Raw genomic sequence first — 12,942 nt, 5'->3', positions numbered from 1 at the left:
CAGTTAAAAATACAGGCATTTATTGTTCTTTGATATTATAACTGTTATAAAATAACTGTTATAAACATAACTAGAATTACAAAATGATTACGTTTACTCTAGAATGTTAAATCATCCAGATTTTTTTTTTTTTGCTATTTTGAGATGGGTCAGACTCTAGAGATAAGCCAAAGCTCTATCGTCTTCAGCTAAGTGTCACTGAAGTTGGAACTGAGAAACTTGATGAGAATTCAATACAGGTGAGATACTGTTGGATGGTAGCACTGCAAAGTCATTGATATCCAAACATTCATACCATTTTGTTACTTTTTTAAGTTTTTTTGCCATTCTAAGATTATGTTTACAGCTCAAAAATATATTCTTCATCATTCATTGAAGCACAGCACTGTAGATTCAGCAGCAAGTGGGTGTACTGCCACCTACAACATAATACATGGAGTGAAACAAAAAAGGGTTTAGCTCCTTTCAGTGGTGTTATCTCTATACATGCTATGTAGCTAAATTTAGCCTAGTGTTCTGAGGAGGTTGGACATCTTTCTTCAGCTCTTCTGGATCAAGGCTGCTTGAGCTGGATTTCTTTATTGAAGGTGCTGACATTTTCATACCAGATGTTGTCTCTTCAATAGTGAACGAGAGCAGTGTCTTCTGGTTAGGCTGAAACTGGTTGGTTTTGCATTTACCCACAACCTCTATGGTCACCTGTAGGAGGTTCTGACTCATCCTGGTTGGCAGACCAAGCCTTTAAGAAAGTGCCCTTTAATGAAGCTCTCCATTAGAGGAACGCAGTTTAGTGCTATCTTAGATAAAAATCATCCAGAACACTACCTTAAATAAGAATACCCCCAGTCTCGAAAGGCTAGAAGCCCTCAATGCAAGGGTGCATGCACCTTCACTGTGTACTAGTATTCCTTTCATTCATAAGGAACATTTTCTAAGATCATGTATTCTTCCAATTTAGCCACGTCGGCTTGTTGCCAAGCATGCTTGCCAAGCCCATGGAAAAATTCACTTCAGTATGAAGGCTTGCCACCACCAGCAGATCTTAAGGTGAGAGGGGACATTAGCCTTAGCAAATTGTTTGATTTCAGTACATCTCAGATGCTTGAGTACAGGCGGTATTGTCCATGGGCTATAAAATTGAATTGCAGTCCACTCCTCCCAACATATTTTTTGCCACAAAGTTAATGCTTTTCCCTTTTCCCCTCACCTCATAGTTCTAGCCGACCTGTGAAAATGAAACTGTCACAGGTCGGCTCAGTAGATCGGGAGGTGAGCGAACACATACCGGCATTCGCTCACCTCTCGATCCTGTCACGACTCTCTGCCGTGACGGGGGAGGGGGCGGGTACAGCTGGCTCTGCCGCTAGATAGGCAGAGCCAGCTGTCAGTCACGCAGCTGGGCGGATCCAGACATAATTGTCGGGATCCGCTTCAGCTGAGGCGTCTTAGTATACCGTGAGCAGCAGCTCGCGGTATACTGAGCCTAGGGTGAAGGGAGGACGCTAGTTTGTGTCCTCCCGTTACCCTAAGGAGAACTATGGGGAAAAGCCTTAACCCCATAGTTCTCCTTTTAAGAAGTCCTCCTCAGTTTCATATCTTTGACTGGTGTCTTCTTAGCCTTGATTCTGTATACCAGAAGGATGAGAATCCTTGTTCTACTTTTTTGGATACAGGTACAGCTCATGTTCGCTGCACACTTGGTTAAGATTACTAGGACTCATGGTCTTCAAGGAAATTCCATTTGCTTCATTTTATACCAGCACTCTGCAGAGTGAAATCCTGTCTCCATGGCACAAGACTCCGTTGTCTCTGGACAGGGAAATTCATCTTTAACTTCAAACTAGAGCTTCTGATCAGTTCTCTCATGCTGACATCAGGAGAATCCTTCTTAAGGTGCCCATACACTGCACGATTCTCGTACGAGAATCGCGGGCAATCCCGCGATCGTACGAGAATCGTGCAGTGTATGGAAGGCATGCGACCGTTTCTACTGTGCGGTCGCACGTCTTCCATCGAACCAGCATGTTTGAAAACCCGCCGGGAATCGTACGATTCTTGGCGAGTTGGTGGCCTGCTGGTTCGACAACTGCCGAACGGGCCGGTGTGCGCACGCGCACACTGCCCGTTTGCAGTCAGCGTAAGCCTGCCCCTCATTAGTCATCGCAAGCCCGCCCCTCAGGGGGCGTGGCTTGTGATGATCGAGAGTGCGATCTGCCCGTCCAAGATGGGCAGATCGTACGTTTTTTTAATCCCTTTACAACCATCGCAAGACTAAGGTCTTGCGATGGTTGTACAGTGCATGGCCACCTTTAGATGCACACCAGGGATGCAAGCCTCTCCAGTTTTGGCAACCTGCAGGGCAAGTTGTTAACCTGTTTTAAAGCTTTTTCCTTGCTTTCTCAGAGTCTGATCCTACATCCTGCTTCAGTCACTGAATTTAATTGAATAGCTGTTGAAACATGGTTGCTGAGTTACAGAAGTATCATCATCAGACAGAAGCACCATACTTTGTGCCTTTTATTCTTAGGGTCACTCACATTCTGAGGCCTCGCCTTGAAGTGTGGAATCTTAATTCAGTCCTTTTTAGAAACCTCCACTTGAAACCAGGGAGTTTCCCTTGTAGACAAATTGCCTTCTTTGTAGCTATAATCTTCGCAAGGATGAGGCTGGAGTTGGTGGCCTGGTCTCACAAGGCTCAGTTTTTGGTCTATTCACAAGTATAAGGTTTATTTTTGGCATAGGATATCCAGCTCTCCAATGGTCAGATGCACCTCCTATGCTATGAACAGCTCTGCTGAGGAAGCATAAGCTCTGTTAATTGGAGCGGTATACATAATGATATGTCAGACTACTGGAGACCTGGCCTCTGTGTTGTGTGTGAAAGCAGCAGCAGTCTGACTCCCTGGCATTTAAAAAAAAACAAGCATATTACTGTGTATTCAGCAATCCTTATAAATTGGTATTTTTAGATCTCCACTTTTCAGCAGTCGGAAACACTATAATCACAAAAAACTATGTGAAACCCACTGGTGGCAACTCGTATTTACATTTCCAAAGTTGCCACCATCCCAGATGATAGCATTCCAAAGAGCCAATTTTGGAGGGGAAATTGTTTTGGAACAACGGACTACTCCATCCATCGCCAACTCCTTGCTGACAAATTCAAAGAAAAGTTATACCCAGACAAACTCATTCAAGATGCCTATTCCACATACCGGAGTCCAAACTCGCAGAATTGGACTGTACCTCCCAATCCTTAAGCGGATGTGAGATTATTTACCACCTTCTACAAAAGTCAAAATGCAATACAGCGTATCATCCGGAAAAACTGGCACATTCTACAAAACGATCCTAAATTAGGCCCTCTACTCCCACCCAGGCCATCAGTCATCTTTAGAAAAGCCAGAAACATAAACAGAGTAGCGCCCAGTAAACGACCAACAATCTGGTAAAAAGGGTCAACAATGTCTGGGATTTGACAATAGAGTGGGCTATTAAAGTGCAGGAAACCCAGATGTCTTATACAACAACAAATATTTAATCGCCTGTTCACACGACCATGTTATTTACAGCCTAAGATGTTCTTGTAATCTGTTATATGTAGGCCGGACTTTAAGCCCATTATTAAAAAAAAATAGGGGAACATAGAAGACTAATTGCTGATGGTGATTGTGACCATAGTGTTCCACGACACTTTGCCCACAAACACGGTAGAAGGATTCACAACCTTCATATCTTAGCATTAGATCAACTCGACACTCTTGCCCCTACAGGACTAAATGAGGAATTGAATATTCAAACAATAATAATAAACCAATCTTCTGCACCACACACCCTTGGTTCCCCTTATTTCATCGAAGGTTCCACTTTGTCCATTCATCACAGCATCCATTTTCCCCAAACAGTTTCACGCGTTACTGTAGTGGATATCCCCAAAACAATGGTTCTGTCTGTTCTCAATAACTATCCTTTTACTTGCTCAGATGACATGCTTTTAAATAGTTTATATAAACACTTTTTAACCAGCTTTATGCATCCTGAGGGCGAGCAGAGCGCTAAGCCACACAGACAATTCTGCATGTATGAGCAAAATCCATTCTGAACATTTTTTATTGGTCCTTTTTATTGTTCTTAATTGTAGTTGTAAATTCATTTAATAAAAAAAACTTTTTAATCAATCCTCTATATCTACATTGAAGTATGTATTACTTGAAGTAAATCATTTTGCTCAGCTCTATCACACATCCTACCTTACCCGTAACGGACTGGAGCTCCGCCCACCTGTCAATTTCAAACCCTATTTAAGGTGCCGCTATCGCACACGTCCTTTCATTGTTTTGGGGCTTGACAAAGAGGTACTCCTCGAAACACATTGCTCTTTTATCCTTCCTTTCACCCCACTGAATCCCTCTGACACCTGTGGTTTCAGCCTGACTTCGAACGGGTCACACGGGCTCACCGCTGTCAGGACTCTTTATCATCCAGATCGATCCCACATACTTTGACTGCAGAGTCTTACCCAGCGGCAGTCTAACCACAAGCCCCTTCTCAGTCATTCCCAGTGATGACACCGGACCGTTCATTGATTTCCCATTAATGTCCACCTGATCACCGACATAGCAGGGGCGCTCACAGCCTACAGCATTGAGGTCCTCCGCCTCTAACAGCCGTGAGGTAATACACCATTCTTCCTAACTCAGAACAACAGTGATCTCTGGCTTCTTCATCCTCTGTGTACTCCATACAAAACTCCTTGCGGTTATCCTGTTTTCAACACACGGCATTCCAACTACAGCTGAGAGGACATTGCAGCCCACATCTGATACCATCGATCCTCCACTAAGGCCGCACGACTTTCGGTCCCAACCAGTATCATGTGAGTAGATCCATTAATTTACAGAAAGCCATTCCCTTTCATCTTTTCACTAATTATACCCCCATATTTAGTTGTTAGGGTTGGGGCGCTTTTGTTTTGTTTTGCAGTTAAAAAAAACAGCTGCTTGAAGCTTGCCAAATTAATTGCAAAAGCATGCTTTACATATTGCTCTTTTACATACTGTCTATGTTATTAAGACAGTGTAAAATTTTGCTGTAGCCCGCAATATACCCTCATGTATTTGAATCTACAGTGCTGTCTATATTATCTAAAATATTCAAGTTTCTGTTTGCTTTATATTTGAATTTGTACTCCATTTTTTTTTTTTAAATTACACCGCTAAAATAGTTTTATATTTAGTTCTTTTGAAATAAGAAGTATAATTAAATAGTTTGTTCTAGTTGCGGTGTTCCTTTTAGGATGCAGCATTGTAAACTGCTGTTTGTATTTAATACATATACACTGCTGTATTTCTTACAGTTGTTTGGCCCAGGTGTCCAGCCCCATCACTGCGATCTTACAAATATGGATGGAGTAGTTACAGTCACCCCAAGAAGTATGGATGCTGATACTTTTGTTGATGATCAGCGTATCACTGAAACTACCATGTTACACAGTGGGGTGAAGGTGCAGTTTGGCTCATCACATGTTTTTAAATTTGTGGATCCCAATCATGACCAGTTGCTGGGTAAAAGACCATCAGATGCTGGACAGATGTTTAGAGGACAAAGGGGCAAGATGGGGTAAGTTTTTTTAAATGTTGCTTATCTTAAAAATTTAGTTTTCTATTTTTAACTGTCTTCTTTCCTGTGGAAAGAACCTTCAAATTCTTGTCGCAGAAGTCTCAGGTGTCCCCATTCACATGCGGCCACTGTACCCATTGTAGCTATTGACAGGGCACAGCAGCCACATCTGTCAGCGGCACTCTGAATGTAATTGTACATGGTTTGATTACATGCAGTTTGGGATAGATTGTCACTGGACACAGGATCGCAGCGCGTAAATGCTGCCTCACACCTTGTTTACAAGACTCTCAGCTTGCATGTTTTCTGGGATTCCAGTATGTGATTTAAAAAAAAAAAAAACCTGCACACACTTTGCTACACCCATTAATTGGTTCCCATATAATTCTTAATGAATACAGAGTTGGATCAATTTGTGCCATTTAACAGTACCTCCGTTTAATTTTGTCCCTTGGAAAGGTTTGTGTTCAAAAAGAGAATATAAGGCAGCTCCAGTTCTTGCAAGTGCTGAGTTAGGAGTCCCAGTAGCTCTCTTAAAGAGCTATAAAAAATACTATTTTATTCTTGAATCATGGCATTTCATGATCTGCATTACTTGTCTGTCTAGTTAGTTTGCCAAGCCTCTGTGTCACGCCTATATTAATAAAGAGGTTAAAGTGTTGTTTCCCCTTTTGCAGACAAATTGAGATAAAACCTACTTTATTATATTTATTTGTTACACAATATGTTCCCATTCACGTAGCATACCTTTTAAAATGTAAGTATCGATTTTTTAAATGTTTTTTAGTGCTTTTTACTTAAAATCCTAACTAGCTTTCCCCCTTTGTAATGTTAAGGACCGGGCTGTGGGAAGTTAAGTTTAGTCTAATTAACCCTGTCTGTAATCTGTGCTTGTCTTTCTGCAGGGAGGAGGCGAGCAGGCAGATCCCTGGTGATCTGGTGTGATTAGTAAGGTCTGCAGACATTACTAATCACTCCGTTTTCGACCCGGAGCTCAGTGAAGAGCTCCGGCCGAAAGGAAGGGAGACAGACCAGCAGGAGCAGCTGCTCCCACTAGTCAGGTACGCGATCTGCGACCGCAAGCCTGACAGGAATTTCCACTCGCCTGCACTGCATTTCCACTTGCCAAATGCGGGCAGGCGAGTGGAAATTTTGAGCCCTGTGCTAGAGTATTTTATTAACAGCTGCAAACTAGATTAAAACTGCTAGTCTGTCCTATCAAAGTGTTATAGACTATTAAAACCACATTCAATGTTAGAATTTTGTTTGTCTTAAAAGTCCCTGTATTCAAGGCCCCTTTGGACAAGAAGTTAGAAGCTCTTTCCAAGGCTTTGTTCTCCCTTACAGGTCCTGCTATGCAATGTGCTGTTGTGACCATTTCCACCTGCCACACCCAAGCTGTGTTGTCCAAGCACATGGCTTGAGACCCTGGATCCATTCTGATGGACCCATCTTTACTCTAGCATGTGGAGCTCTTGCCCATGGCCCTTCGCTGAACCTCCTTTCAGCACATGTGCAGTGGATCGTTTGGTTCAAATGTTGGTATGCGGGACTTCCGTGCAAGAAGCACCTCATGAGGATGTGCTTTTGAAGGGGATTGCCTCTTTTGGTGATTTCTTGAGCACCTATGTCAAGCAAGTCTCACAAGGGGAAGAGTACTCTTTTGCCATAGAAAAAGAAGGGCGAAACTCCTGCTTAAAAGCCTTCGGCCAGATCCTGAAACAAGCTCTCCTCTGTTTAAGAGGGTGCCCCCAATTTCCAGAGTGGGAGGGGGAACATCTGTCAGTCTTTGTGGCCATCTAGTATAAGGACAGCCTGGATGCTTCGGTCCAGAAGGTCGTATACAGGAGCTACCAACCTAAGTTTTTGTCTGCCTCCACTTCATGCTCGTAAACTTGCCAACTTCCTTTTCTTCGTTCAACCTGCGGGCTAAACAAAGAAAATTTAACAGATTCTTCCATTTAACACTCATGAGCATTGATCGAAGAATCTCCCATTGTCTTTAATGTATTCTGACAGCGGCTGACGGCCACTGTCAGAATAATTGAACAGAGCTAGCAGCTCATTGGATGCCACCTCTGTTAATGCGAAGATTTTCTGACCGGCTCCTATGATCAGCTGATCGAGGGATGCTGGCCGAAAGGGTGCTGAGATTTCAGATGGTTCATCAAGAACTGGCTTAAAATCGCATAGTGTATTTAAACTTCTAGGCATTGATCATGGATCTTTAGTGATGCCTACATTGACTATTTGATTAGTGAATATATAGTTTCTTTTTCACTCAGCATTTTTATTTGCCTGAATCCTAGGCAACTTTTTTTATACATCTAATAGGTACTGCCTCATTCAGGGGGGAAGAAAGAAAATAAAAATGAACCAAAATGTGCTAGTCAGCAAATGCTAAAGCCTTCATTTTTATTTTTAGGGTTCAGGAAACCACATTTGGCCTGGAAGGAGATGTGCTTAGTGGCTCTTCGCTGCAGTCCAATAAGGTATAAATATTTGTCTAGTGTTGTCCTGTAATGAAAAAATGTCATATCCAATGATACGTTAGGGTGCTTGTAGTGACTACGGGTGCTACCGTAGATAAGCAAAACTTGATTAGGATGTTACCAGCACACCAAAGTAACGTTGAAATCAGCAAACGTCCATTTATTTAGCAAATGCCATTCAGACAAGCGCTTTCGGGGCCTCACAGGGTCCCTTCATTAGGCTCAGAGATAATGGCTTTTTTTCCTGAAAATATGACCAGATTTGTATTTTTTATATTTATATATATATAATTTCTTTATTTTTAACATCAAGTGAACAATAAAAAAAATGTAATTATACATATTTAGCTTAGGTGAAATTGTTTTGACTTTTATTTGTTCTAGGGCTCTAGTAAGTTGGACAGTGATAAAATGGCAAGCTCTACAGAACGTGGCATGGTAAAACCAATGATACGTTCAGATAAGCAGCAGGAATACCGTAGTCTGGATGGCAGGTAAGAAAATAGAATTTACTTGAAATGTTTTGTGTTCTCCCTAGCATAAATTAGATATATAGCTTTAGCTTTTTTGGGCTATCCATGTACCTCCTAAATTTTTGGTTGTCAGCCAGTGGGCTTGATGAGTGAAAATCTCTTGATTCCCCCATCCATGCTAAACCTTGTGAATGGAGGAATCTCCAGTGCTGGCTGTTGTATTTAGACAGCCGCGGCACCTGCAGCAGGCTGAATATTGAAACAGTGACTTCAACTGATAGGATGCTGTCACCATTTAGCTGGGAATTTTCCACCTGGCTCAGTCGAATTTTAAATTAAATGTTGTTGAACTAAGTGGTGGTGATAGGGGACACCCATAGCTCATATAGCTTTGTATGCTTTATTTCTTTGATTCTGATGGGAATTGATGATCTCTCTATTTCGTTTTTCTCTCTATTTATGATCACACGTATCAATGTTATATCTATCGATCTATCTTTATCTATCTGGGATCTTTTACCATTTGCAGTATTTCTAAATAATGACTACCACCTCCATCCCACTGCATATCTGCCATACTACGTAGCAGCATAAAATCTTGGAATATTTATTTGAAGAATATTATAAATTCAAGTAATTTAGAAACATTGAGAACTAGACACGAAATGCTCAATGCTGGTTTTCACGTTTGGTAAACTTCTAGGAAGTTATTTTAAAATCTAGCTCAGGATAAAAAAAATTACACTGCATATTTTTAGTAAACCACAGAAGTGTGTGACCATTTTTATCCTGCAGTGTTATAACTATTTCCTTTGCGCCCATGCATTTACTTCTGGAGAGAAGCTGATGAAGCGGACCTCTGGGGGTCCCTAGGTGACAATAGGGGTCACTCACTTGTAAAAGAAAAAACAAATTTTTTGTAAAAGTATACATGCATACATACATACATACATACATACATACATACATACATACAAACATGTATGCGCATACATGCAAAAACAATGATAGCGCCCATATCGACCGCAAACGTCGCAGTGAGAGCAATAGTTCACTGATAACACTAAACTGATGAGCAGTAAAAGCTTTTAAAGCGTCGCCTATGGTCAATTTTGGGTATGGTAGTTTTTTGCAATTTCGCAGGTGCGCGCAATTTTAAAGCTTAACATGTTTGGTCTCTATTTACCCAACGTGACCCCATGTTTTATATTTTACAAAAAAAATTGGGTAATAATAGTGGTATTATAACATAATGTAAAAAAGAATTCCCCCAAAATGTTCAGTAATTTTTCCTTAATATAGCAAAAATAAAAACCTGCAGTGGTGATTAAAAACCACCAAAAGAAAGCTCTATCTGTCCCCAAAATATGGTATAAAATTTAAATTAATTTCAGTACAGCGTTGCATGACGGAATAAATGTCAAAGTACCGCAGCAATGACTACTGAAAAATGGCCTGGAGAGGAAGGGGGTGTAAACACTTGGTGTTCAGGTGGTTAACAAGGGTTTTTACTGAACAATACTGTTTTGTTGGGTAGAAAGAGCAACACAAGCAAATGCTGCTAGAAGAGCCAAGTTGACCCATGTCTAATCTCGGCTACCATCTCTGCCTACACAGCTTTTGGCTGACTTAAGAAGTTGAGAATCTTCACTGAAAAAAAAAATGTGACTGTTAACTTAATTTATCCAGTCATGTAAAATAGATCTCCACTTGTTTGGGTATTTAAAGTTTCAGACGTGTTGTTTAATGAACAGCTCTGTTAACCACCCCCGGCCGGGAGCTCTCTGGATCTAAGCGGGCGGTTTTGAACTTCTGCTCAGCCACGCCCACTTGCGCACTCGGTAAAGTCCCAAAATGTAAAACATACATTGTTTACATACAAGCGAGCCGGCGGATCGCTTGTATGAGGTGCCGGTATGTGCGCTCCCCCCTCCTGCTGTGCCCGGTGTGAGCCCGGGACCAGCATGGTGGCTCTCTAACAGAGCATCAGAGTGAGATCGGTACACGATCTCCCTCCGGTCCCCTCTGCGCTGTCAGAATGTGGAAGTGATGTATATCACTTGTCACTTGTGTCACTCTCCAGCTTCAGAAGCTGATGAAGCAGATCTCTGTAAAAAAAAAAAAAATCCCGAGTGGTGATTAATTAATACCAAAAGAAAGCTCTATCTGTCCCCAAAAAATGGTAAATTCATTTCAGTACAGCGTTGCATGATAGAATAAATGTCAAAGTACCGCAGCGCTAAATATTAAAAAATGGCCTGGCCAGGAAGGGGGGTGTAAATACCTGGTCAGCAAGTGGTTAATAACCAGATTTTCTGTTGGGTGCGACAATTTCTTCTGTCTGAGAATTTGTAACAAATGAGAATTTGGGCTCACTAGTCTTAGATTTCTATACACTAGAGGGCATCAGTTCCCTCTTTAATATTGCTTTTAGCAGATTCAGGATCAGCATCCATCTCGCAACACCCATTTTTCCACACATATGCTAAAATGTGCTTTTTGTACATGAACGTTTACTTTTAACCCCCAAAACAATATCATAATACTAATAATAAAATTATTGTAGTTGCAATTTTGGTTGCATGATTTTTGCGCAATTGTTATATTAATTGTTAAATGTCAAATCTATATGTTCAGTGCAGAATACACTTAAATACATTTTAGTGTTGAGAGACACAATATCATTTTTTAAGTTGTATATAACAATTGAGATTATTTTCAAAATCGATTAGTTAGCTGATTATTAAGTTTGATTAATCGGATAAAAAATAAAATACATTTTAAAAAATGGCTCCAGTCCTCAGCTCCCTCGAGAATGACCCTATTTGAACATTGCTGCAACTCAGACCCACACGCCCCAGGTGTCATCTCTCTGATCTACTCCTCTCTACTATCCTCCACTTGTACCACCCTTGCTCCCTATCAGCGTCAGTGGCATGAGGAATTGGGCAGAACCCTATCACTTGAGGACTGGCAGCATACCTGGTCAGCAATAGCGCGTTGCTCCCACAACGTACTTTCACTCGAGAATTCCTACAAAGTGATGTACCGTTGGTATTACACGCCTGCCCGTCTGGCGAAATATTTCCCCTCCTACTCCCCACACTGCTTCCGGGGCTGTAGCGCATCAGGTACCATGATCCACATTTGGTGGACATGCCACCGGGCGGCACACCTCTGGAATCGTGTCTACGAGTTACTCAATTCTCTCTTCCAACTCACCTTGACGAAGGATCCGTGCAAGGCATTGTTACTCCAACCAATTCCACAGCTAACGCGTTAGCAGAAGCACCTTGTGTCCCCCATTTTTGTCGCCACCAAAATGACAATCGCCAGAGCGTGGAAAACTCCAACCCTGAGCTTCGGGGAAGTTAAAAATCGCCTGGACGATATTTTGGTGAACGAGAAACTGACGGCAGTCCTGTCCGACACGCACGATCGCTTTCTACTGATCTGGCAACCTTGGATTGACTACTCTAAACCACCTTCCTTCGATCCACACCTTCTATCCATTTAGAGGCTCTGTACTTCCCAACTCCCCCTGAACCCCTCTCCCAGCGTACCTTACTCCCCCTCTGTTCCGTCCCATACCCGGTCCTCCCCTCCTTCCCCATTTTCGTGTCCTCTTCCTTTGCTTCCCCTGTTATTATCCCTAAACTGATTTGTGCTGCTTGACCCCCGTCTTATTGGCCCCGGATGTCGCGGGGTAGAGGGCCGTAGAACTCATTGGCCTCGACCCCACGATACCCAGGCATCGGACCTGATGAACCCTCCCCTGTGTTGCCCCATTCCATGTTAACCCACTGAGCCTGAACTGCAATAGCTCCTTCTAACTCCCAAATTGCACTCTGGCACTTGCCTCACTGCTCCTGTTCTACGGCCTGCAGGGCTCTGCACGATGCTGTAGCTGCTTGTTTTCCGTTTAAGTGCCTTATTGCAGGGCTTGCATGCCCCACTTCTGTTCTTTTTGTAATCTTTTATGTGAAAAAACTGACAAAAACCAAATAAAATCTTTGTGAAAGAAAAAATGGCTCCAGTGATGGGACTACTAGTTATGTATTGAGATTGTAGTCCATCACAGGAGTAAGCTTGGAGCGGTGAAAGTAAAAAAGAAAAAAAAAATTGTGGTGTGCAATATAGTGAAATGAAAAGTGTAAAACTATACAGCAATGAATGCAGAATGGCATCGGCTATAGAGGACTACAACAAATCCCAGCAATAGTACATTATAAAGTGGTACAATGCTAAATACCACCAGCTATAGAGGACTCCAAAACCCAGCAAAAGCACATTATACAGCGCAATGCAGAATACCGCCAGCTATAGAGGAATACAACAAATACCAGCAATAGTACATA

At 42.0% G+C, this 12,942-nt stretch overlaps 1 protein-coding gene across 2 annotated transcripts in view; it reads left to right on the top strand.

Annotated features, from left to right (window-relative positions):
- The window catches only part of AFDN (afadin, adherens junction formation factor), a 253,318-nt gene that overhangs the window by 100,057 nt on the left and 140,319 nt on the right, over nt 1–12,942 (top strand). For both annotated transcript variants that reach the window (XM_018557710.1, XM_018557709.1), the window contains 4 exons: nt 145–239; nt 5,357–5,619; nt 8,045–8,111; nt 8,496–8,605. In XM_018557710.1, the coding sequence (XP_018413212.1) occupies nt 145–239; nt 5,357–5,619; nt 8,045–8,111; nt 8,496–8,605 (535 nt within the window). The remainder of the gene's footprint in view (nt 1–144; nt 240–5,356; nt 5,620–8,044; nt 8,112–8,495; nt 8,606–12,942) is intronic.

This window comes from Nanorana parkeri, unplaced genomic scaffold, assembly GCF_000935625.1.
Source record: "Nanorana parkeri isolate BGI_ZX_2015 unplaced genomic scaffold, ASM93562v1 scaffold296, whole genome shotgun sequence".
NCBI lineage: Eukaryota > Metazoa > Chordata > Amphibia > Anura > Dicroglossidae > Nanorana > Nanorana parkeri.
Note: the sequence above shows the minus strand (reverse complement) of the source record. Positions and strands in the feature narration are given on the sequence as shown.